The sequence below is a fragment of the Pan troglodytes genome, chromosome 10 (assembly GCF_028858775.2).
Source record: "Pan troglodytes isolate AG18354 chromosome 10, NHGRI_mPanTro3-v2.0_pri, whole genome shotgun sequence".
NCBI lineage: Eukaryota > Metazoa > Chordata > Mammalia > Primates > Hominidae > Pan > Pan troglodytes.
The window spans coordinates 77,290,559-77,317,182 of NC_072408.2; the positions used below are offsets into that span (position 1 = coordinate 77,290,559).

The following is a 26,624-nucleotide window of genomic DNA, read 5'->3' on the forward strand; positions in this document are numbered from 1 at the left end:
AATTGCTTAAGAGCTCCATTATAGCTCTAACTATATGAGGCAAAGTGATATATTTAAATACTAACTCATTCAGGTACTTTAAGACCATCTAACTTGTTTGCTGTCAGGGTACTTTGCCCAGAGAAATGTTTCCATTTCTTGGAGACTTTTAGGTCCTCCTCTCCAGGTGGCAATCAGACAGGCTTATGCAAAAGTGAAGTGTATGCAAGTGAATAGCAGTGATGGATATGATAGAGAAAGGTGCACAGCCCCTTCACTCCAGTGACAGGAGGCTCTGTGCGCACCTCCAGGGACACTTACGGTCTATCATTGTGATAGTGCTGTCTTCAACCACCTCGCTGGTCATGCCGGCCGACTGCACTTTGATGGACACCAGGTACCTCTTATGGGGCACTAGCATCATGATGTTGAGCAGAGATTTTTCTTTCTCCAGCTTTCTGGAAAACTCAACTTCTTGGGTGTCCATTTTCCGGCATTCAATACTATAACCATCAAAGTCAGAATCAGGAGGGATCCAAGAACAGGCAATGGCCGTGGAGTTCTGAGGCCGGCAATGCAGGTTTTGTATCTTGTCAGGCTCTAAAGGAAACAGAGGAGGCAACACTTTTCAGAACTCAGGGAGAATTTTTTTTTTTTTTCAGCTCCTTTGGGTCCAACTAGCTCTGAGATCTAGGTATAGGAGGGACAGACAGGCAAATACAGAGTGTCATGGCTCACCCTAGCAGAGACACATGAGCATAAATCTCCCAGGGAACCAAGGCTGGGGTAGGAAAAGCTGGAGGACAGGTGTGGACAAGTCTGAGTAACAGTTAAAGAATGCCTTGATGGGCTTATTAGTAGTTAGACGTGGCTGAGGACAGTCTCTGAGCCTGAGGATATATCAATAGAGACCTCCCAAATGGAAAAAGCAAAGAAAACAAAGACTGAAAAGCAGAACAGAAGATCGAAGGACCATGGAACAACCACAAAAGGTGTATCCTACACAAAATGGGAATACCAGAAGAAGAAAGAAAGGAACAGAAGAAATATCTGAAACAAGAATGACTAAGAATTTCCCACAAATAAATGTTAGACACCAACCACAGATCCAGGAAGCTCAGAAAACACCAAGGATGATATATGCCAAAAAAACTATGGCTAGGCACATCGTTTTCACACTACAGAAAATCAAAGATAAAGAAAAATTCCTGAAAGAAGCCAGAGGGGGAAAAACAACTTACATATAGAGAAGCAAAGTTAAGAATTATGTCCTCCTCTGAAGCCATGCAAACAAAAAGAGAGTGGAGTGAACACTTCTTTCACGTGTTGAGAGAAACAAGTACCTACTATGTGCCAGGTGCTCTTCTGGGGATTATGAACAGTACAGAGGTAAATAAGACGTTAGCTCTAACCTCTATAAATGGAAATGAGTCCAAAATAGCCATAACACAAGGTAGAAAGGAAAACATACCAGAAGAAATGGTGAGAGAAGGTGCTATGTGGTGTGACACACAACTTTTAGCTGCTGGCTATTAGTGATCAGCAGGAGTTAGTGAAAGCTGTAAGGCAGAGGTGACACTCTGCCAAGGTATCATGAAAGAGGCATTCTACGTAGAGAAAAACCAGAAACCCAGGTACCAAAGGAGGAGGTGCCGGAGTGGGATGGTAGAAAATTGAGAACTGCAAATCATTCATTATGGTTGAAGCATATTTGTGAGAAATTGAGTACTGGAATGATTTTACATGAAAATTATAAACTTCTATTCTATTTAAACTTCTGCTATTTTGGATTTTCTGTTACCCATAGCCTCACCCGATCCTAATAAATACAAGCCTCGAGGAAAACAAAACAAAACATAACAAAACAAAAACAAGTTCCACCATAATCATTCCTCATGAAACAGCACTGAGTCCCTCTTTCATGGCAGTTTTTGTCCTCTTGGGCACTCCCCCTTTTGGTAAATGCCTCCCTTAAATTCTAGCACCCGGGACTGAATACAACAGTCCAGTTGTGACTTATAAGCCTAGCCTCTAACAGAGTTGTATGAGCTCTTAAACTGAGCACCTGCGAGGCTGTTGGGAAAGGCAGTCTCATGTGCATAGTCTATCAACCCCCATTTGGCTGTGTAAGAAATGGCCCTTGAGCTTAAGATACTTTCTTACCAAGGGATCGAGAGCCTACACAGCCTGTGCTGGGCTCATTGCCTTGTGTGGGAGTATCATTCCCTGTTGCAAGCTCAATGTATGCTCTTTTGTTCTGCTTAAGCATGTGTGTCACATGGTAGATGGCGAAGACCAATGCTATAGTTGTCCTCTGAGGAGACAGGACAGGGTCCTTCTACTGTGGCCCGAGAGGGGTGCACTTAGCCAACTGCCCTCCATTGGCTGCTGGAAGAGACCACAGACAATGCGCCCTTCTGTTTTCTGTTGTCAGGGTTGAAGATAGCAAGTGCATCTCTGGGCAACTACTGCAGCTGGCTGTGGGGGACTGATGCATACTGTTGAGGCTGATCTTACTCTGTCTCCTCTCTATGTAAGTAAAGCTTTGTTCCATCCAGTGTTTGCATTGTGTTTCCCTGGCTACTCTAATACCAGATGCAATGGTCAGAAGTGTTTAGAGTCCTGCCCTGGGTTTGGTAACCAGTGCAGGGTGTTCTGCTTAGCAGATTTCATGAACACAGCCCACAGTCAGCCACGGAAAACTCATCCTGAGCTCGCCATAAACTAAAACTCTTAGTTCTTTTTCACATATTTCTCTTGACACACAAATAACTGCTCTTTGGATACAGTGTGGCATAAAAGTTATACTTGTTACAGTATTAATGCTTATTAAAAAAATAAAACAACTACTTGCTTAAATTTCTAACTTTCAACTATGTATTTTATCAACAACCAATAACTATCTGATCTGATCCCAGAAGCTACTTATACTGGGTATTATTGAAACACAAATATTTGGATTAAAGTCCCTACACTGAAAACCTGTCTTTCTTTGAGGGTGATAGTATCTATCCCAAAATGCCTTTGGGAAGAAACTGGTATATGCTTCGTCGTCGAAGTATTTTTATCCCAGGGACATACAGCAGTATGTGCTAACTATGATCCCTCTGCTTCTAGTTTTGCCTCTTTCAATCTATTCTCTACACTGTACCCAGAGTAACTTTCTAAAGTGTAAATAATGATTATGATATCTCTGCTGAAATTGAGTGGCTCCAGTTGGTTCAAAATAAAGTTCAAAGTAGTTACCATGGAATACAAAATATTTTATTATCTGATTCCCTCAATCCTCACCTTTTATGCTATGGCCAAATAAACTTCTTTCTGTTCCCCTATTGGTAGATCTTGTACTCTCTCCCTCCTCTCTCATCTTGGAATATTTTATTCTCTCTACCTGGAATATTCTCCACTTCTTCCCCTACCTCTACCTGGTAAATTTCTTGCTTTAGGTTTCTATTTGGATGTTTCCTTTTCCAAGAAGTTCTCTTGTATTGGGTCAGATTACCTAACGAGTGTCTCCATAGTACCATTTACTTCCCTCATCACACCCAAAATATAATGTCTATTTACAAATAGTGTGTCCTACCTAATTGTAAGCCCCATGAGGGCAGAGAGAGATTTATTGTCCCTTGTTGTTAATGTTGAATGAACGAACAAATCTACAGAGACTTCTGCCTGAATTCAAATCCAGACCAATCCCATGTAAAAATATGGATTTAATCCAAGCCCTATTTGAGTAAGATGTTGAACATATACTTCCTCTACTCCATTTGAGAAATAAGAGTAGCAAAACATGTCATACTTGTCCTCACAGATCCAAAAATTGGTTTGCTGTAAGTTTTCCAGGAATCACCACTGACAGTCTTGACATTGAATTGATAGGATCTCCCTGGACGAAGACCATACACAATGCGTCCTTCTGATTTTCTGTTGTTGTAGGGGTTGAAGACAGTAAGTGCATCTCTGGGCAACCACTGCAGCTCAAAGTCGTTGTAGTCTGTCCAGTCTGGGGGCCCTTTCCACGTGATGGCCAAGGATGTGTTTGCAATGTCAGCAAATGACATAAGACTGGGAGGACTTGGAGCTGAATGTAGGAGAAAGTGAAAAATCACATAATCACAGCTATGCCATAACACATACAAATAAGATAGCTGAGCAACATCAGACACACTTTTAATGTACTTTGTAGGAAGAGATAATATGATAATAATATAGTAGCAGGAGCTTTCATTAATAGTGTTTATTATGTGTAAGGCACTGTCTTCGAGCATTTTATGTACCTTTTTTTTTTTTTTTTTTTTTTTTTTTTTTTTTACTTTTTTTTTTTGAGACAGAGTTTTGCTCTTGCTGCCCAGGCTGAAGTGCAGTGGAGTGATCTTGGCTCACTGCAACCTCCGCCTCCCAGGTAGCTGGGATTACAGGCACCTCAGCCTCCCAAGTAGCTGGGATTACAGGTGCCCACCACTACGCCTGGCTAATTGTTGTATTTTTAGTAGAGACAGGGTTTCCTCTTGTTGACCAGGCTGGTCTCGAACTCCAGACCTCAAGTGATCCGCCCACCTCGGCCTCCCAAAGTACTGGGATTATAGGCATGAGCCACGGTGCCCAGCCTCATATACCTTTTCTTAAATATTCATAGCCAGATCTTCCTTACCATGGTGCTGTGGAGCATGAGTGTGCCCTGAATGGGTTACAAGTGTGTGAAGATATTAATTCCATCAGATTTTGGGGTACAGGGCTGACGTCCACAGACAATTATGTTCAGTTGCAGATAGCCTTGTTGATTAACTCCAGGGTGGCACACAGACATCTATGTGTGCCCATGACATAAAAACAGTTAGGAAGCACTGGTGATAGCCACACAGTGATGATGTATATGATTATTCCCACTTTGCAGATAAGAAAACTGAGGCCTAGAGATGCTCAATGACTTGCCCAGATTCATAGAGCTAAGCTAAGGACATATTTCTTTTGGACCAAAGCCTTGTCCTTTATCTGTTGTACCACAGTCCCTTCCCAAATTCAGGGGCTAGCTCAGGGTATATCATTATTGGCTTTATCTCTTGTCATTAAAATCAGAATCAAAATGTGTCTCTGGAAGCTACTTCCCACCATCCCTTGGCCATTGGCACCTGGGCTTCTCACCTGTTCTGCTCTCCGCTGTGACTTTATTGCTGAGATCTCCACTGTGAGTTACCACCCACAGCACGTACTTCCTTCCAGGAACAAGGCCTTGAAACCGCCACTCCGTCAGGTCCTTGTCTTTCCAGTTTTCCTTCTTTGTGCCATTGGGATTATAGAGAATCAGCTCATAAAAGTCAAAGTCCCCAGAGGCTGGACTCCAGTTGAACCAAAGGCTGTCTGTCGTGTTCCGATTGGACCCCCTGAGATGACTCACAGAGGCTGGGACTTAAACAGAAGAAAAATTGTTACTGAGAACAAAACAGAAACACAGGCATTTTGGCCCACAGGTGAGAGTATATGCTATGTTGGGCATGTGGGTGAGTCGTACATATTGTAGTCAGATCTTGCCTACATTTCAGGCCATTTAACTTTAAGGGCATATGGACTAGAGATATGGTATAAATTAAAACAAAACAAACCAGGTGGTGACTTCTAGATGCTTGCCACATGGACCCTGATAAGCATGTAAAATGAAATCTTCATAAATGATGAATAAATCGTTGTCATTTAGCTTATGAAAAAGGCCCAGAAAATGTATATACGAGGTTCCAGCTCCTCCCAGTGTGGCCTATCTCATTGCAGCCACCATCCCATAACAACCCTCTCTGGGTCTCTTTACATCCTCTGTACCCTCCTTTAGGTTCTCAGTTCTCTTGTGCTCTTTTTTATAAAATCTGTATTGGTACAACTTCATTTAGGGAGAGAAGTGTTAACAGTCACTCCTATCATTGTATAGATTAGTCATGCTGCCACCTATCCCAATAGCTTTGCTATTTTTTGGAGAATGAAGACTGTTGCCACATTGGGGGAGCTTTAAGCATTAATGAGCAGGTAAGGAAAGATGTGCAAAGGGTGGGTTGCCTCAGAAATGATGACATCTAGGCAATTCTATTTGTGGTTGAAGCTTATCGCTGCTCTTTTTCACTCCTTTCAAAAGACAAACAGAACTTCTGTTGGGTGCCCTTGGAATATGTTCCCACGTGGCTCCCCTCACCTTTAGGTCTCTGCTGAAATGCCTTCTCCTAGCTAAAGCAGTTGCTTGTCCTGCCAAGTCACTATCATGACACATCATTTTTTTCATAGAATTTAAGGCATTCCCAGATCATCTCCCTTTGATGATCTGTCCTTGTCCTCTTCCCTCCCCGCTATTGCAGAGTTCTCTGAGGGCAGGGCCCTTTGACTGTCTTGTTCACCGTCACATTACAGCAGTGGGCCATGTGCCTGGCACAGAAGAGCACCTAAAACTATTGTCAAATGAGAAAAAAGAATTGAATAGGTGGGCTGACCGTGGTGGCTCACGCCTCTAATTCCAGCACTTTGGGAGGTCGAGGCAAGAAGATTGCTTTAGCCCAGGAGTTCAAGACCAGCCTGGGCAATACAGGGAGGCCCCCATCTCTACAAAAAATAAAAATTAAAAAATTAAAAGTTTGCCATGCATGGTGTCGTGTGCCTGTAGTCCCAGCTACTTGGGAGGCTGAAGCAAGAGGATCACTTGAGCCCAGGTGGTCGAGGCTGCAGGGAGCCATGATGGCATCACTGCACTCCAGCCTGGGCAACAGAGTGAGAACTCGTCCCCCCCAAAAAATTTTTTTTTGAATAGGAGATAAAGGACTCAAATTATGGGAAAAGGGTAGATTCTGTTTTTTGTTTGCAGCCCAGAGAGATGTCTCTCACTTTCCTGGAACTCTGTGTTTTCACTTCATCTAGCGCTGTGTTTCTAATTCACAGCAGTCACTGCCTGTTTGTTATATTTGTGGTTGCCCTTCTCTGCTCCTGCTCTCCTCTCCATCTATTTCTTGTTAGAAAGCTGAAGGGTGTAGCTCGAATTAAACTATGATGGGTTACAGCCCTCTTGTACAGTTTGATGGCAAGAGGAGGAACCGCATTCATTTTTTACCAAGCCCTAGGAAGTAAATAAGTGGAGGCAAAAGAGCAGAAGCCAGTGCAAAAACTGGCCACAAATTAGTTATATATAATCAAAGGTGCGATTTAGGGTCAAACAGCCTGAAAGTCACAAATGCCATATAAAGCTACCTCCTGAATAGAATAGGAAACTAAGGACCAACCAAGGAAAAGCCAGTGAATACCGGGACAATTCCCCCCACGATTCATTACTGCTTGGGTCTTGGTCTTACCTGTTCTACCAAATATGAAAGACTCATTAGACAGCTCCCCACTGTGAGTTACAATCACCATCTTGTACATTCTGCCTTGTAGCAAGTTCTGGAAAGAGAAGCTCTGGACTTGTGGGTCAACTTGAGCTCTCTCCTGGAGATTCCCATCTGGGTTGTACAAAAAGATGTTGTACCAGCTGAGCTCCCCCTCTGAGGCGGTCCAGCGGAAGGACAGGTGCCTGGTGGAGTTCTCTGTGATCCTCAGGTCGGTGACAGCTGCTGGGACTGGAAAAGTCGAGGAGCAAGAGAATGAGGGAGGGAAATGCAGTGAGGAGAAGAGAGCAGGTGGGAAAGAAAGGGAAAAGCAAACAGAAAGAGGAAGTTGGATTCAGTGATACGGGAAACAGTAACAATAGGAAAAGCCAAAAGCACTTTACAAAAATCTTCATGTTAGAATTTTGCAAACCCTTTTGGACTTCTGTGCTACCTCTTGGCAAGGTCAAGTGCTGCTAGCAACCGCCTCCTTGCAAACTGCTGGCACAGATGCTGCCTGATTCCTCAGAAGTCTTAAGATGCCAGTAGAAGCAGAACGGGACATCTGCCTTGATTTTGCCTGAGTTCTCTTTCCTCCACCCCAAATGCTCTTTCTCAGGCTCTCTTTGCTTTCTCCTCTCCTTTTGTCAGGCCTTTACAAGGTGTTATTTCCCATGGATCCATCCTTTGTTTCCTTCATATTCTATAGCCCCAGCTGAGCAATCAGTCTCATTCAATTTATGGATTTAACTAGCATTCTGGTCCAGATCTTTTTATGTCCAGCTCACTTCTCTTCTGAGCTCAAATCCATATTTATTTCCAAATACCTATGGTCCCTTCTCTCTGCAAGTCACTCAGGCATCTCAAACTCAATACACAGCTGAACTCTGGATTTTTGCTTGACCTTCTCTCCTCCTTCTTCTATCTCAATTAATGGCATCATCTTCTACCAGACATCCCAGGTGAAAACTCTGGAATCTTCTGTCCCTTCCTCTATAATCCATTCAGCCCCCAAGTGCCACTTAAGCTAATGCAAAAATATTTCTTGACTGTACCCACTATTCTTCACCAGGGCCCCTGCATTCATTCAGCTATTGGTCCTTATCATCCTATGACTGCAGTCATGTCATGACCCCCATTACCTGTCCATCTGCATCCCCACCACTCATTCTCGCTCACTCTGTTCCAGCCATATGGGCCTCTTTACTGTTCCTCCAACAGGTCAGACACACACCCACTCAAGGTCTTTGTGTTGGCATTGGCTCTGCTTATAAATACCCAAATATTTGCATGACTTTCTCATTTCTTTCAGATTTTTACTCAAATGTCACTGCCTCAATGAAGTCTTTGGGGACTGTACTATCTAAAATTGTAGGTCCTGACCAGGTGCAGTGGCTCATGCCTGTAATCTCAGCACTTTGGGAGGCTGAGGAGGGTGGATCACCTGAGGTCAGGAGTTCAAGACCAGCCTGGCCAACATGGTGAAACCCTGTCTCTACTAAAAATATAAAAATTAGCCGGGTGTAGTGGCGCATACCTGCAGTCCCACTCGGTATGCACTTGGGAGGTACTCGGGAGGCTGAGGCAGGAGAATTGCTTGAACCCAGGAGGTGGAGGTTGTGGTGAGCTAAGATCGCACCACTGCACTCCAGCTTGGGCAACAGAGGGAGACTCCATCTCAAAAAAAAAAAAAAAAAAAAAAAAATTGTAAGCCCCTTGACCAGGCGTGGTGGCTCGTGCCTGTAATCCCAACACTTTGGGAGGTTGAGGCAGGTGGATTTCTTGAGCCCAGGAGTGCGAGACCAGCCTAGGCAATGTGGAGATACCCTGTGTCTACAAGAAAATACAAAAATTAGCTGGGTGTGGTGGCACATGCCTGAAGTCCCAACTACTTGGGAGGTTGAGATGGGAGGATCGTTTGAGCCCAGGAGGCAGAGGTTGCAGTGAATTGAGATTGTGCCACTGCACTCCATCCTGGGTGCCAGAGCGAGGTTCTGTCTCCAAAAATAATAATAATAATAATAACAATAAATAGATAGATAGATAAAATTGTAAGCCCCAACTCTTGCTATCCCACCTTCCTAACTTAATTTCCTTCTTGGTCTTTATTACCACCCAACCTCCTACATCTTTTACTTATTTATTTTATTTATTGACTTTCTTCCCCACTAGACTATAAACATAATGACCATGGGAGTTTTTTATTCACTTCTGTATATCCAGCAGTTAGAACAGTGCCTAGCCTATAGTAGGTACTCAATAATAAATGAATTGATAGGTGGATCTCCTCACTTCTGGTTCATTTCCATTCAATCCATTCCCCCATTGCTATCTGATTTATCTTTTTAAAGATACATCTTTTATTACAAAACAATTACTCTCTGGCTAAAAGTTTTGTATTGCTTTAAGATAAAATTCCTGAGGAAGGCTACCAGGCACCCTCTAATTTGGCTCCAATCTGGCTTTCAGCCTCACCTTTCCATCATGCAACACACATTTCAGCCACCCACAACTTCTCCTTTCTCCTGTTCATACCTCTCGGCCTTTGCACAGGACAGACTGTCTGTACAAAGTATTCTACCTTCTCTCCATAAGGAGAATTTCTTCATCCTTCAAGGCAGTACTGAAATGTCACTTTTATGAAGATGTCTCAATTCTACCTGACCTCCATGCTTCCCTGAATGCCAGACATCCCTCTCTTATATGTACTCTTTATCACAATGCATTGCCATTATTTGTCCATGTGTCTGTCTCGTCAGTCAGCTCTTTAAGGACGAGAAGCATGCCTGATTCATCTTTATGTCCCTGTCAACATAACCATCCCCGCCTTCAGACCTATGTACTTAATAAATAAGTTATCAATCAATTAGGCCAATGTGGTTGTCTGAATAATGGCCCCAAAGATGTCCATGTCCTAACCCCCAGAACCTGTGAATATGTTACCTTCTGTGGCAAAAAGGGCTTTGTAGATGTGATTAAGTTAAGGATCTTGAGACGAAGGAATTATCCTGGATTGTCCGGTTGGTGACCAAGGTAATCACAAGAGTCCTTAAAAGATGGAAGAGGGAGGCAGGAGAGCAGAGAAAGAGATGTAAGGTCCCATGCAGAGATTGGAGCAATGTCACTGTTGGGAGGGGGACACGAGCCAAGGAATGTGGGCGGCCTCAGAAGCTGAAAAAGGCAAGGAGTGGATTCTCCCTCTAAAGTCTCTACAAGAAACACAGCCCTGATGTCTTGATTTCAGTCCCAAAAAACCATTCTCAGATTCTAATCTTCAGGACTAGAAAATAATAAATTTGGGTGGTTTTAAGCCACTAAGATTGTGATAGTTTATTATAGCAGCAATAGGAAGCTAATAGCACCAATATTAATGAAAAATCAGAAACAGAGTGTGGTGGGCTGAGTCCTGCGTGGATAGGGCAACTGACATGGAAGTGGCAAATCAGGGTGAATGTTCCCAGCGTATCAAGAGATAGATATCATCTCCCAATGTTGCTTCATCCCTCTCACCCTGGGGTTCTTACACAATAGCAGACATTGGCAATATGTGCTACAAAACATTATGCTGTGCTAATTACCTGTTCGGCCTTCAGTCTGGGCTTCCTTGCTAAACAGGCCTCCACTGACAGTTAGGATCTGTATCTTGTATTTCTTGCCTGGTGTTAGATCTTCAAATTTGTGTTGCTTAGTGGTGGCTGGCTCTGATGTGTTGCGCAGAAGGATTCCATTTTCAGTTAGAAGCAGGATATCATATCTTTCTGCCACACCAGCAGCTTTTTGCCAACTTACTATTAAGGAATAACTGCTGTATGCATTGTCTGCAATTACTCCTTGGACAGATGCTGGAACTGCAGAGAGACAAGTGGAGCAACAAAATACAGATTTTATCACTTAGGGTAAAGTCATCAATTGAGAAAAACTCCTGAATCAACTGCAGGTAGAAGATGATGCATTTGCTTTATTTGTGTGTCATTGACACTTTCTGTGTGCCCTTATGGAGAAAAGAGGAGAAAGGATTTGTTGGCTTAACCTGTCTGTACAACTACTTTGATTCTCCATTTTTTTCTCTGAATTTAAATAGGATCTCAGATAGAAAAGTTAGTGAAAATGGCCCTGATAAATATGCAGAGTGGTGCATACCTATGAATCTAGAAAGTGAAGAATGCTGAGCAAGTTCATATTCAGTGAATGTGGGTTTGATAGCTGAATTATGTCTCTTGTTTAGACTTTTATTACTAACATTAACTAAGGTCAAAACTTCAAGACTTGACTTCAGCAGTAGTGGATACTAGTATTTGTTCTATAGCTCCTGAGGTGAAAGGCAAAATAGTATTATTGTTATTATAATAATATTTTCTGTACTAGGTTCATTTCTTTTCTCATTCTACATAATCTTCCTAGATTTCGTCTATGTCCATGGTTTGAAGTGTCATCCGTAAGGTGACAACTCCCAAATTTAAACTTGCAGTTCAGATGTTTCTCCTGCTTTTGCAAATTACATCTCTCCCTGAATGTACCACAGACATCCAACACTCAAGACGTCCAAATTGGACTCCTCATCTCCCTCCCCCAATATTCTCATTGTTTTTTTGTTTCTATCTCTTGGTTCAAGTCAGAAACTTCAGTTATCACTCTCACCCTTGTATATATAATCAAATACGAGTTTTATTTCTGTATCCTAAATCTTCTATCTCTTGAATCTAGCCACTCCCTCTTTGTGTACTGCTACTACCTCAGGACCACATCATACCCTTTAGCAAGTATAAATGAGACCATACATTATTGCAACTGCCTATTGACCAGTCACTTGTGTCCTTACCTCCTACTCTTTCAATCTGCAGACTCTATCTAGCATATTTTCATAGCACTCCCATGCTAATGGCCCTATAGTGGCTCTCCATAATTCCAAAACACCTTCACAGGCAAACAAAGCTCTTTGTGATTTGGTCTCTCTACTTACCTGGCCACATGCCTCACATTTTTTATTCTAGTATACTTTTGTTTTTTATACTTTTAGTAGAGATGGGGTTTTGCCACGTTGCCCAGGCTGGTCTCGAACTCCTGGACTCAGGCTATCCCCTCACCTCAGCTTCCCAAAATGTGGGATTACAGGCATGAGCCACCGTGCCCGGCCTTTATTCTAGTATACTAAATAAGGTGTAGGTTCCCAAATGTGCCATCCTTTCTCTCACCTCCAGGGCTTTGTTTTCTCTGTTGGAACGAAGTCAACTTACACTTCACCTGGATGACTTCTTAGTCTTTCTTTAAATATTACTTCCTCCTGAAAGCCTTCCCTGGCTCTTCTTGTTTGCTCCTCTAACATCTCATAACCACTTTTTTCTTAGCACGTACCATGTTTTACTGTAATTGCCTTTTTACTTTTCTATCTCCTTCACTAGATTATAAGGTTCTTGAGGTCAGGGGCTTTGCCTTGCTACTGAATGCCCACTTTCTTTTTTTGGAGACAGAGTCTCACTCTGTCACCAAGCTGGAGTGCAGTGGCATGATCTCAGCTCACTGCAAGCTCCGCCTCCCGGGTTCATGCCATTCTCCTGCCTCAGCCTCCCGAGGAGCTGGGACTACAGGCGTCTGCCACCACACCCAGCTAATTTTTTGTATTTTTAGTAGAGACGGGGTTTCACCATGTTAGCCAGGACGGTCTCGATCTCCTGACCTTGTGATCCACCCACCTTGGCCTCCCAAAGTGCTGGGATTACAGGCGTGAGCTACCGCGCCTGGCCCGAATGCCCACTTCTAACACAGGATTTGTCATAGGGTTAAAGATATGCAGATATAGATATAAATATAGATATGAAATAGAGGCATAGTAGGGCATGGTATAGAAGCCCCAGACCCCACAACTAAATAAGTGGTCATGAGAATGGGAGACATCTAAGAAGTATTGTGTCACAGTGGAGAGGGCACGAGGTTTGGGGCCAGACAGACCTAGACTTGAATTATAGCTTTAGGTCTTGTTATATACGTATCCTTGATACTGTTTTACAAGCTTTCTGAACTGTACTTTCCTCATCTGTAAGAGAACTATAGTATGGCTAGAGATCTTTCAAAAATAATACATGAATAGTGATATTGATATAAACAGATATATTATTCATACATTTGATACTTGTTTTTTTAGCTCTACCAGGTAAAGTAGATGGCACAGATGTGTACTCTTTCTTAAAAGGTAGAACTTTTGAAAAATGCATAATTATGGAAGTCTCCTTATTAAAATTTATTTATTTATTTATTTACTTATTTATTGGGACAGGGTCTCACTCCGGTTGCCCAGGCTGGAGTGCAGTGGCACGATCACGACTCACTGCAGCCTTGACCTCCTGGGCTCAGGTGATTCTTCCACCTCAGCCTCCCAAGCAGCTGGGACTACAGGTGTGCACCACCACACCTGGCTAATTTTTTGTATTTTTAGTAGAAATGGGGTTTAGCTATGTTGCCCAGGCTAGTCTCGAACTCCTGAACTCAAGCAATCTACCTGCCTTGGCCTTCCAGGGTGCTGGGATTACAGGCGTGAGCTACTGTGCCCAGCCTGCTTGTTAAAATTTAAAATTTTATTATCCTTTAGCAAGTATAAAAATGTGTTCAAATGATTTGGTTTCTGATTCCCTTTCATTTGTTTTGCAGATCTCTATTAAGAGAAAAATACAAAGAATAAATGAGTAAGGCTCTTGAAACCATTGAATTGTACAAACTTTGGTGGTTTTAAATCTGGATTTGTGAATAGCTGAGCCCATTCACTGTCCCATTTTGGAGAAACATGAGGCATTCTACAATCTAGCCCTTCTCCAGGTGGATGCTTACCTGTCCGCCCAACCACATTTATCTGATTCTTCAGGGACCCGCTGACTGAGGCAATCATGATCTGGTACTGCTCCCCGGCCTCCAGTCTGTGGAATGTGTGCTCAAAGACGTGCTTGGGAATAGTCTGAGAGTCAACCTTTTGACTGTGCCTGAATGCCGACACCGTGTAGGAATCAACGTCTCCCCCACCAGGAGTCCAGTTCACCGTCAGGCTATCTGTTGCTCCATTGGGAGAAATGTGAATATTTTTGACAGCACTAGGAACTAAAACAGAAAATAAATTTAAAAGTCATCACTTAGAGAATGAACTGTTGAAATTTTCAAACAAAGTTTTGAATGCTTCTGATGTTTTGGCACCCACTGAGAGAACTCACATGAAAAAGAAAGTAACAATTTGCCACTTTTCTGTGATTTTTCTGTGTGAACTAAAGTTGATGGGGGAAAGCTTAGGGGGAAGTCAAAGCCGGTGAGTGGAAACGAGGAATGCTAATTATATAGCGAGGGGCTAGTTAGGGTGTCTTGGTCCAAGTTTTGGTTTTCTCACTCACTAGCTGTGGGACTACAGGCAAATTACTTGACCTCTGTAAGTTTTAGTTTCTTCATTAGGAAAAATGGCAGTGATGATAATACTAACCAGCCCATAGAGTTGTGAAGATTGATTCTTTTTTAATTTAATTTAATTTAATTTTTGAGGTAGGGTCTCTCTCTGTTGTCCAGGCTGGAGTGCAATGGCATGATTATGGCTCACTGCATCCTATACCTCCTGGGCTCAAGTGATTCTCCCACCTCAGCCTCCCCAGTAGCTGGGACTACAGGCACGTAACACCATGCCCGGCTAATTTTTTTGTATGTTTTGTAGAGACAGGGTTTTGTCATGTTGCCCAGGCTGTGCTTGAACTCCTGGGCTCAAGCTATCCTCCTGCCTTGGCTTCCAAAGCATTGTGAAGACTGAACAAGATGTAGACATAAAATGCTTTGCTGTGGGTCTGGTTCATGGTGAACTGTCAGTACATGTTAACTACTATGGCAACACTCCTAAAAGAGTTCTAAAGAAGTGATACCCAAGTAACACTTAATTCTTAATCTGTGTGCCTCAGAAGCACCAGCTGATCACATCAGTTCATTGCTATTTCTCTGAAAGCACCCTCCAACCCCGCCACTCTCTGCTGACATCATACTTTATTTTCATTCATCCAGGTTGGACAACATCATTGTCACTATCAACATGACTTTGTCCCTTCTTGCTGTCTCCCTTTTACCCCTCCAAATGCTCAATCGAAATACCTGAACTACCCAAAAGTTAAATGCACCACTGCATCTATTCAGGTTCAAGAACAGTATTTCACATTACCTGTGAAGCCCTCAATGAAGGCTGACTGCTGTACATCCCCGCTAATCGTCAAGACAAGAATTTTGTATTGGCGGCCTGGTGTTAGGGAAGTAAATCGATACTCGGTTGCGGTATTTACAAGGTGAAAAGGAGGAAATACTTTCATGTCATTGAAGAGCAGCTGGATCTCATATTGGTCGACATCCCCATTAGCTCCTGACCAAGTCACATGCAAGTCCTCAGTGCTCCTGTTGCGCAATGTTAGATCCTTAACAGGCTCTGGAACTAGGGAGAAAAATGAGAAGACATTTCAGGAAAGGAACTGATCAGAGTTTACCTACATAATAATTTATGAATCACATTCAAGGAACTGGCAACATCTCCCTTCCCCAAATAAACCACTAGCACTACTTCATGCATAATTAAACAAGAAAAATTGGAAGCAACTATTAACATTGTGGTTTTTTCCTGACATAAATGTTACATGATCAGCATTGGTAGAACATAATTATAAAATGAGTTATGATCTCAATCATAAGATAAAACAAGAAGTCTAGAATCTAAATGCCATGATGCAGGAAGATAGGGAAGAAAAATGGGACATTTAGCCTTCTTGCTCCCTATGTTTGCTTTTATCTACCAATAAATATTCTGTAATTATGGGCCATGGCTTGGCTGAATGATGTTAGCGCCAAGTGAGACTTACTGGGCATGTAATGTACTAATGAATAAGCAGAAAAAATTCAAGGTTCAGATAAATTACTAGAGACTTTCAAGTCCAACCAACTGTCAGATTTCGCAATCGTTCCACTTACTTGTTCTCCCATTCCCTTGTTCATTGGCTTCATATTGTCCACTTTTTGTAGTAACAGTGACACTGTACAACCGTCCAGGGACTAGCTGAACAAATACACATTCGTTTTCTGACTTGGGAATGCTTTTAGTTTGAATGAAGTTGTTTTTGTTTTTAATGGTGACTTCATAGTGATCAAAGTCTCCAGTGGCATGCACCCAGGATACCCTTAAATAGTCACTCCTGGCTGAGTTGCTAACACTGACTCCCTGGACTTTGTCAGGCACTGAAAAGGAAACAGAGAGTAACTAAATATTTATTAATTCTGAGTGAGTAATTGATCACAGATGACAAGCTGGGACAATAAAAAGAGAGAGTAGATTATTATTGTGTGCATTTAAAAGAAAAATCTTAGACCTTAGGTTACAAATTTCTGGAGGGGAAAGATTGTTACACTATGTGGAGTGATTAAACGGATCTTTTAACAGAAGCTGATGAACTCATTCTAAGCCTGCTGTTTGCCTGCACAAAGTGTCATGTATAAGATGGAACATTAAACATGATGGCTGATGATTAATATGAGTGATGGTAAACGATATAGATAATTCCAACATACCTTGCTGACTCAAAAGTTACTAAGAAGAATATAAGCAATCCCCCAACCCGCCCCCCTCAAAAAAATGAGGCTATGCATGGTGGCTCACACCTGTAATCCTAACACTTTGGGAGGCTGAGGAAGGCAGATCACTTGAGGTCAGAAGTTTGAGAACAGCCTGGCCAACATGGTGAAACCCCATCTCTACTAAAAAATACAAAAATTAGCTGGGCATGGTGGTGCACACCTGTAGTTCCAGCTACTCGGGAGGCTGAGATGGAAGAATCACTTGAACCCAGGAGGCACAGGTTGCAGTGAACCAAGATCACGTCATGCCCCTGCACTCCAGCCTGGGTGATGGAGCAAGACTCCATCTCATAAAAAAAAAAAAAAAAAGAAAAGAAAAGGAAAAAGAAAAATGGAAGAAGAAACACATATGGTTATTCGCATAATAAATTAAGAGATTTTCCACATCATTGGTGATCAAGGAAATGCAAGTCAAAACCACAGTGAAATACTGTTTTACATCCATTTGACTGGCAAAATTAAAAAACTATATAAAAACCACGTGTAGAAGAATATATACAGGAGACTGGATAATGAATACATACATATACACACACACACACACAGTGAAATATTATATAATAGTTATAATTAATTCCTTAACTCAAAACACAAAAATATGGATTTCTTGTCCTTAACATCAAAATACAAAATATGGATGAATCTTACCTGTATAATAAGTAAAACATCTAAGTCCCTAAGATATTAAATACTACATTAAAAATGCCTTTTTAAATAATGTTAAAAACAAAAAATTTTAAAACCCATAATTTTAGGCCTGTATAAATGCAATAAAACTATGCAAGATGGAAAGCAAGGGAGAGGTGAACATAGGAGTCAAGATGTTGGCTACCTTTGAGTGAATTCATGAGGTGGTGACCACATACTTCGATGTAGGTTATTGTCAAGGTCCTAGCTTTTATTTTAGGTACTGGTTGGTTTCTTGTGTACATGTTAAATTATCAAAAACTACTAACTAGATGCCTAAAAAGTAAAGGTGGCAGGTGATGCATGGTTTCTTTTTTCTTTTCTTTTTTTTTTTCTTTTTTTGAGACAGAATCTCACTCTGTTGCCCGGGCTGGAGGGCAGTGGTGCGATCTTGGCTCACTGGAACCTCTGCCTTCTGGTTCAAGTGATTCTCCTGCCTCAGCCTCCCAAGTAGCTGGGATTACAGGTGCCTGCCACTACCCCTAGCTAATTTTTTGTATTTTTAGTAGAGATGGGATTTCACCATGTTGGCCAGGCTGGTCTCAAACTCCTGACCTCATGATTCTCCCGCCTCGGCCTCCCAAAGTGCTGGGGATGCATGGTTTCTTGAACCAAGAATTATGATTAATACAATTTTGTGCATGTGAGGTTCTTTCTAATATATGAACAAAACCATTCTGTATATCTGTGGTCCCCTCCCCAACCAGTAAATAAATATATGCATGTTACTTAGGAACACTGTGGAATAAGGCAATTCTGTATTTAGAGCATGATATTAAGGAGATTTCATTTTTCCATTTGGGGCTGAATTTTAATTCAACAGTAGGCCACAGATTCATTACTATTTCACGGTAACTGGACATTATACATATTAATGAGGAGGAGCATTGAAAAGAGGCATGAACTCGGATCCAGGGTACTAAACTCTTGTCCTAATACTAGCATGTCCTCTGTATTTGGTATATATTAGGGGTTTCTGATCTGACCACATGCCAAGGCTGTGTCCAATTTTTCACCTCTACTTTTTCTCAAATCATGAAATGATCCAGAAATTTCAGTATTTTGGCATGGAAGCTCCATTTTCTCACACCTGCAAGTTGCATTAGCATCCTTTGTTGCCTTGTGTTTACTGATTAGTGTTTGGAATATAGCTCACCACAGATATGGAGCAAGGACAGATATGCTTTCTCCAAGATATTTACCTAAAACCAATTACAGTGTTGTTAGAATACAGTCATCACAGAGTTAAGGAGAGGAAATTATGAAGTGGCATTTTATGCATGGGCTAAGAAAGGTCAATGATCCAGGCAATTTGCTAAAGGCAAAGCAACTATTACAGGAAGAAAAACCTGGCTGAATATCATGTTAAGTCAATAAGGAGCTCTCCAGGTGGAACGGGGTAATTTGTGGAGACCTGCCTTGCTACACAGTGAGATGATGTGATACAGAATTAGAAATATTGGTATTTTCACCCAAAATGTAGAACAAGAGCATCAGAAATGGAAAAGGGCATTAAGATAATCAGCCAAAATCATCAAGAGAACAACTCAGACATGACCCTCCAGTTAAACTGATTTGTCAGGGGCAATGATTTGCCTCCATTAGTCGTGTACCAAGTCCAAGTTCATGCCGGTCAAGGAGTCAAGAGGATGCACTGAATAAAGAATCACTTTCTTGCATTTTAAAACAATCTCAGCAAAAGACTTGGCAATATTAAAGTCATACGGATAGGAAATCATCATGAATTGACATTGGTAGGAAGCAAGGGGTTGGTAGTTAGGTAACACATCCTTTAATTTCTGGTGATTTTTAGGCTCCAAGTTGATCAATATGAGACCCTGACATAAGACTGCTTTGTAAATAGAAATCTGCTTTTCAGGTCTAAGTCATTATTGTGATTGTCAGTGTAATTGGGCTTCAAATTATTCAAGGGTAGGGATAATCTCTTTATATCCCTGACTAGTGCTCTTGGATACAGCATGATGGAATGGACAGCACTGGAGCTAGACTGAACTCCACTACCAGTCAGCCCTGCAACCCTGGAGAAGCCACACTCCTTCTCTGGGACTTCCTTTATATCCAAATGAGGAAACAGGATTAGATCATTCTAAGGACCCCTTCAATGCCAGCATCCTGTAACAATATAAATCAGAGGTTCTTAGCTTTTTGGAGATCACAGAAACCATAAGAATCTGATAAAAGCCATGGACTGTTTCTTCTCAAAGAAATGCATATACCTTTCCTATCCTCAGCAACCTCATAAACAATTTCAGGGGTTACTACATTCCTAAAGTCTCCCATGAACCATGGACTCCCAGGTGGGACCCCTGATCTAAGTGATTTCTGATTATTCCTTTGCCAAGTATTTACTGAGTGCCTACTAAGCCCCAGGTCCTGTGCTAGGTAACAGGATAAGGACAATTGTCTCAGAACCTCATGGAAAAACTGACATTTTAAAATACAGAAATCAACCCATAGCTTAGTAGGAAACATTTGACAATGTATTGATGCCAACCTTAAGCAGAAATCTCAGGTATAAACCCCAGAAAGCATAAATATATTGGGAAAATGGTAGCTATTTAAATTTAATTCTTTCCAGCACATTGGACTGAACATTCGTTTCCTTTGCTAAGATTTTTGCTCCCTAGTCCCAGAACCATAAAGGTTCACATTTTCACCTTGTGTGAAAAAGGATGAATAGTGGTTTTGACCAACAGACATTTCAGGATGGATTTTAGGATGGAGAGCTTTGTAGGCACTGGAGTCATTCAGAACTGGGTTTAAAACCAGGATCTGAAACACACTGGCTGTTAACAAGGTAAACAGTTGGGCAAGTTACTTGACCTCCCTGAACCTTGGTTTCCTGATCTGTAAAATGGGAATAATAACAATGACTACCTCAATAAGGAGTTCATAAGGGTTAGTTATAGTTAAGATATATAAAGCCAGGCCCTAGCAACCAAAAAGTACTCCATAAACGGGAACACTTTTTTCACTATTTGAATATAATATAAATTCTAGTCACACAGGGTCTGCTCACATAAGGAGTTTCTTGGGTTAAAATACGAAGACTTCATAACAGTTTTGTGATCTCAAGGGCCTTCCATCCCATCATTACAGAATTGCTACAGCTCTGTGGTGCCCTGAGCCACATGTGAATTGGTTCTTACGGAGCCCTGAACCTTCATACAGCCTTACCTGTCCGCTCTTGGCTGAAGGAGTGATTTTCATACTTGCCACTCCTTGTAGTTATGGTCACGGTGTAGAGGCGGCCTGGGGTGAGGGAGCTGAAGGAACATTCTCTGACAGACTTGGCAATGACAAGGGACTGAACCACCTTGCCGTCATGAGACAATGTTACCTCATAGTTATCCACATCTCCGGGCGCCAGCAGCCAGGAAACGCTGAGGTAGTCATTACGACCGGAATTCTTCACCGTTACTCCACTCACACTGGAAGGGACTGTGATTTTGAAAGGGGGGGCGGATTCAAAAAGAAAGACACAGTCAAAAGTTTGAGTCGTCTATTGCAGTCAGCACAAACCGTGGACTCACTCAGGAGATCTAATCTGATTATATAAGAGGTCAAGGAAGCGTGAGGATTTCACTCAGCTTCCAGAAGCTGAGTGTTCTTACATCAGAAGACTAATCAAAATTAAAATGTCCGGAGGCCTTTGGGATGCCTCGTAAATACAAGGATGCCACTACTGCATTTTTATGGGGTTGCTGTTTGTAAAGCATTTCAAGTGGAGACATCCTTATATAATGTTTTAGAAGGTTCCCTGTAAGAAAGGGAACAAATATTTCAACAATCTAAATGAATCAACTTGAACCAAACTTACCAATAAAGCAAAAATGTTTGAGTGGAAAGGGGAAGAATACAATAGCTTTTCTAAAGACCTTAAACTGGGATAGCTTCAATTTTTTTGTGATGAAGTTATTTATTCCTGGGAAGTAATAGCTAACACAACCAGAGGGACCGTTTTCCCTTTGCAAGGCATTTCCTGCCCTCTAGTGGTAAGAAATAAGCCTAAAAACCTATCTTGGAAGTAAGAAGTCTGGAAGCTGGACCAACCAAGGGCAGAGAGAACTGTTATGGCGATAACGGGTTTTCTGATGTCAACTATAATCATTTGCTTATATGAATTGGGGATTAGTGTCACAAACGTTTACTGAGAACCTACTATTTGCCAGGTATACAAAAATGAAAAAGGCATGAATGTCTTCAAGAAGTTCTCTGGTTGGATGTATAGTCAGCAAATTAGTAATTGCAGTATTGAGTAAAAGTTGAACCACATATCAGAAATAGGTGCCCATTAAATAGTACTGCCATAAATGAATATAGGGTTAAAATATTACAGTATATATGAACTACACTACTGTTTTAATCATTAGTTGATTAACTTAACTAAACAGTTTCATATGATTGTCAATATCAGTACATCACTTATAATGGACAGGATTTGGCTAGATGACTTCTGAGAATCCTTCTAATGTAATATGCTCGGACTTTGTGAATTAAGCCCCAAAGCATACCTTATACTTAAAAGCACTTATCCATCACTAAAAATTATAAACTGCATTCTAGTGAACAACTCTGGTAATGTTGATCCACATATATGGACATTTCCTAGATATAAAGTTGAACTTTTTAGCCAGAAGATTTATATATTGGTACATCTCTTCCTTCCTTTTCTTTCCTTCTTTTCTTCCTTTTTGCTTTCTTTCCTTCCTTTCTTCTGCCATCCAACCATCTATACATCCTTTAGTTGCTCTCAAAAGCAACTCATTATGCTTGTTTTTAAAAACTGCTGGAAATATTTGCAACTACTAACATTTTATTAGAAAAGACACAATTATCAAAAGTTTTCACAGAAATATGATTCACATGTTTAAGAAAAAATAGATACAAAATTTGTTTTTCCTTTAGGATGAGCATTTTCCCAGATTAGAATTAGATTTGTTAAGTATATCTAATATCTTTAATTTTAAATATTCTGCCATCTTATCTGGGCTGGGAGGGTTTATTTATATGTTTCAACTCAGTGGAAACAGGTGAAATATAAGAATACCTTTCAAAATTATTTCAATATTGACTAATGTTTCAGCAATTTGAGGAGATGATAAGGATTATCAAGGCCTTACCCACTGAATTCTTTACAATTGACTGTGTACAAAATTTACTAAAAGAGGCACCTTTCAAAATCCCTATTATTGTGCTTTACAGGAGTCTCCCATTTTCCTCCTTTATCGTGATAATGTGCACTCTTCATATGTTTGAGTAAAATAACTCGTACTCAATTTATTCATATTTGATTCTCTCCTCAAAACTTTATGACCATTCTTCAAATAATTTCTTGTCCCTTTTTCCCTTTTTTGAATGCTTCTATTATATAATATGGGTCAAATACTTGTACCTTTATTCTAATTAAAATATAAATAAAAATATAAATTAAAAAATAAAAATAATTTTAAGTCCCACTTACTTAAAGTGCACAGTTATTTCAAGAGATAGCACAGACTAGACTATTTTAGTAGCTCACAATAAGTTGGACAATCCTTGTGGTATATAAAATGAGAATCAACCTGTGTGGCAGAATATGGTTCCCCGACCATTTCCTTTTCCTCTTGACACACAGCTAGACTGCATTTCTCAGGCTCCCAGGCAGTCAGATGTAGCCATGTAACTGAGTTCTGGCCAGTGGAATGTGGGTGGAAGTGAAATGCCTACTCCCAAGTCTGATGAGTTGTACCCCTCCCCAACCTCCATTCTCTGGAGAAATGGGGAGAGCTCTGAGGACCTACAGCAAAGAAGAGCCACCGATAGTAGGAGACTGTATCCCAACCAATAGAGGCATCCAATCATGAACACCCACATTATACAGTGTCTAAGCATGAATTAAATCAGTCTAATGTGACTGATACAACTGCAAATCACTGGGAAATGAATGCAAGGTCGTCCTCCACTCCTCTCCTCAGCTTTATTATTTCTCCTTCCCTATTCTGACACCCAGGGTAGGAGTGAATTATTGTGCGTGGATTAAAACACAGAAGCTTAGGGAAATAAGTTAATGGCAGAGCTAGGACCAAAACCTAGGCCTCCTGATTTCCATGCTAAGCTTTTCAGCTCCCTACCCCCAAGTATGCTACACCAATGGATGGTGCCAAGAACCATTAAAAGAAAGGAAAGAAAATATCAGGGAGAAAGATGCAGGTGACAGGCCGGGTGCAGTGGCTCACACCTGTGATCCCAGCACTTTGGGAGGCCGAGGCGGGCAGATCACGAGGTCAGGAGATCGAGACCATCCTGGCCAACAAGCTGAAACCCTGTTTCTACTAAAAGTACAAAAATTAGCTGGGCGTGGTGGTGCGTGCCTGTAATCCCAGCTACTCGGGAGACTGAGACAGGAGAATCGCTTGAACCAGGGAGTCGGAGGTTGCAGTGAGCCAAGATCGTGCCACTGCACTCCAGCCTGGCGACAAAATGAGACTCCATCTCAAAAAAAAAAAAAAAAAGAAATATGCAAGTGACAATGTCAGCTGTCATAGAATGAGGGAAATGGGCATACACCAGTGAATTTCTACCAAGACTATGAAACATCTTCTCAGTGACTTCGTTGTTCTTCTGGGAGAGTTAATGAAGTTAATGTCCTCTGGGTTCATTAAGTAGATGAGATTCATGATTTTGGAAAGAGATGCATCTATGATGCCTGCAGCTGATAAACAGAATTTGAGTGTTGAGGATGCAGAAGGAGAAGCCTGAAATCCAACTTAAAATAATTATATAAAATTAAGTAGACAAGGTCCCACTAATAATTATCAAAGCTTCTATTGGGTTTATGTAATTTTTTTCTAAGAAATGAACATACATTTTATATATCATATATATTAATTTTTTATGTTCTTTCATTGTATTACATAGAAAATTCTATGTAATTTCTTCCTCGGTGCCATGGCTCCCTGACACACATGACCATAATGACACTTATTTGTTTACTTAGCTTTCTAACAGGGAGCTCTTAAGGTCAAGAAAAATTGTTTAGATAGCATATTAAGCACTTGTTTAACGTTGCTTATGAAAATATATGAGACCTGAAAATTAGATCAACTCCACCTCTGACCATATTAACTGGAGATCATTTTCTTTTTATGTCTTGCAAACCAAGAATATATAAGAGTGAAAGATGCTTTCTTTGGGAGGTTTGTTTTGTTTTTTATCCATTATTGTTTACCTTAACTGAAACATAAACATTTCAAAGGAAATCAACTCAATAGGGGGATAAGTCTAGACATCGAGTGAGGAGTTCTTACATGTTCATTGGAGATGTTAAAATATTCAGCCACGAGTGGTGGCTTACGCCTGTAATCCCAGAACTTTGGGAGGCCGAGGCGGGTGGATCACCTGAGGTCAGGAGTTCGAGAGCAGCCTGACCAACGTGGAGAAACCCTGTCTCTACTAAAAATACAAAGTTAGCAGGGCGTGGTGGCACACGCCCGTAATCCCAGCTACTCGGGAGGCTGAGGCAGGAGAATTGCTGAACCCAGGAGGCGGAGGTTGCGGTGAGCCGAGATCACGCCATCGCACTCCAGCCTGAGCAACCAGAGCGAAATTCCGTCTCAAAAAAAAAAAAAAAAAAAAAAATCAGAATTTATTCTCTCTTGCCATCACCCATCGCCCAATTTCCATTCCATATACCTTCTGGATGGCTAGCTTTTGTGAAACTTAGCTTTTATAAAGGCCAGGGATGAGTCTGATTTTAGGATATTTCTATAATATTCTGATTAAGGGTCTCATGTACTCAGATCTTAGTAAGTCACAGACACATATCTCTACTTCTTACCTGTTCTTCCCTCCACCACCACTTGTCGGGAAGAGATCCCTCCACTCACTGTTGTTACCACCACGGAGTACAGGCTGCCGGACTTGAGAGAGTGGAAGCTGTATCTGCTGGTCTCACTGGAGATGCTTTCATTTTTAATGACCACATTTTCATGGATCAGTAAGACTTGGTAAAATTCTACGTCTCCTTGTGCGTGGGTCCAGTTAGTAAACAGACTACTGGTCATTCCTTGGTTGGCCACATGCAAGTCAGTCACTTGGGCAGGCACTAAAACAGTAGACAGAAGAAAAAACAAATGACACTTAGTCACCTTAAGAAAGTGTAAGAAAAATGAGTCAAAAAATGGAGACAGACTTGAAAGTGCTAAAAATAATTTTTATGTTGTTGCTATAGACTCTCAGTTCTATTTCCTGTGGCATATGGAGAACTACTCCTCTAGAGAGGCTCTAGTACTTTGAAAAAGCTGCTTATATAGGGAATCAAAACTATTTAAGATCCAAAGATGAGATGATGCATGCTTATTAAGTGGTTTTGATTTTAAATTTTAGATAATGAAGGCTGCTATTTTTGAAAACTGCTTAGTTAATCTGATTTTATCCGTCCTTACCCCATGAGAATTCAAAGCTATCTAATCTACCTGAGCCAATGATTGTTATGGGGTGGTATTGGGAATTCCCTTCAGTCTGTTGATTATGGTCTAGCAAACTGATTAGTTCTATACTGGCACATTCTTAAAGGGGCTGTTATTATACATGAACATGTGATAATAATATAAATTATAATATATATTAAAAAATAATGATAATAACAACAACTACTGAAGGCCTACTATGTGCCAGTTATGAGCTATATGTCTCATAAAGGTTACATTATTTGACACCCATTCAGAACTCTATAAAGTTGATTTTATTATTCCATTTATTAACAAGGAAACCAAGGATCATAAAATGTAAGTAATTTAGCCTATATCACAGTGCTAACAAATAGCCAACCTGGAACTGAAAGCTAGATTTATCTAACCCCTAAGCCTGTGTCCTTTTCCTAATTAACAACATTTATTTCTTCCAACTTATCATTTAACAAATCTTATACACAAATCTTGAAGTTGGCACTTGGTCAACATACATTCTTCTTTGTGCCTCTTTCCTGAATTACAATAATCAAAG

General features: G+C 41.0%; 1 protein-coding gene and 1 long non-coding RNA gene across 7 annotated transcripts in view; one reads left to right on the top strand and one right to left on the bottom strand.

The window, feature by feature from the left end:
- The window catches only part of LOC107967570 (uncharacterized), a 103,428-nt gene extending 87,526 nt beyond the window's left edge, over nt 1-15,902 (top strand). For all 3 annotated transcript variants that reach the window (XR_010148364.1, XR_010148369.1, XR_010148368.1), the window contains 4 exons: nt 2,414-2,512; nt 5,056-5,447; nt 13,950-14,592; nt 15,324-15,902. This is a non-coding gene — a long non-coding RNA (uncharacterized LOC107967570). The remainder of the gene's footprint in view (nt 1-2,413; nt 2,513-5,055; nt 5,448-13,949; nt 14,593-15,323) is intronic.
- Nucleotides 1-26,624, bottom strand: part of PTPRB (protein tyrosine phosphatase receptor type B) — a 117,293-nt gene that overhangs the window by 35,471 nt on the left and 55,198 nt on the right. For all 4 annotated transcript variants that reach the window (XR_010148361.1, XM_016923848.4, XM_016923849.4 and 1 more), the window contains 10 exons: nt 25,459-25,725; nt 20,817-21,080; nt 16,272-16,535; nt 15,478-15,741; nt 14,127-14,390; nt 10,886-11,155; nt 7,296-7,559; nt 5,122-5,385; nt 3,779-4,060; nt 301-579 (listed from right to left, as the gene is read on the bottom strand). Coding sequence is in view for 3 of the 4 variants with exons in the window: in XM_016923848.4 (XP_016779337.4) it covers nt 301-579; nt 3,779-4,060; nt 5,122-5,385; nt 7,296-7,559; nt 10,886-11,155; nt 14,127-14,390; nt 15,478-15,741; nt 16,272-16,535; nt 20,817-21,080; nt 25,459-25,725 (2,682 nt within the window). In the remaining variant the exon portion in view is untranslated. The remainder of the gene's footprint in view (nt 1-300; nt 580-3,778; nt 4,061-5,121; nt 5,386-7,295; nt 7,560-10,885; nt 11,156-14,126; nt 14,391-15,477; nt 15,742-16,271; nt 16,536-20,816; nt 21,081-25,458; nt 25,726-26,624) is intronic.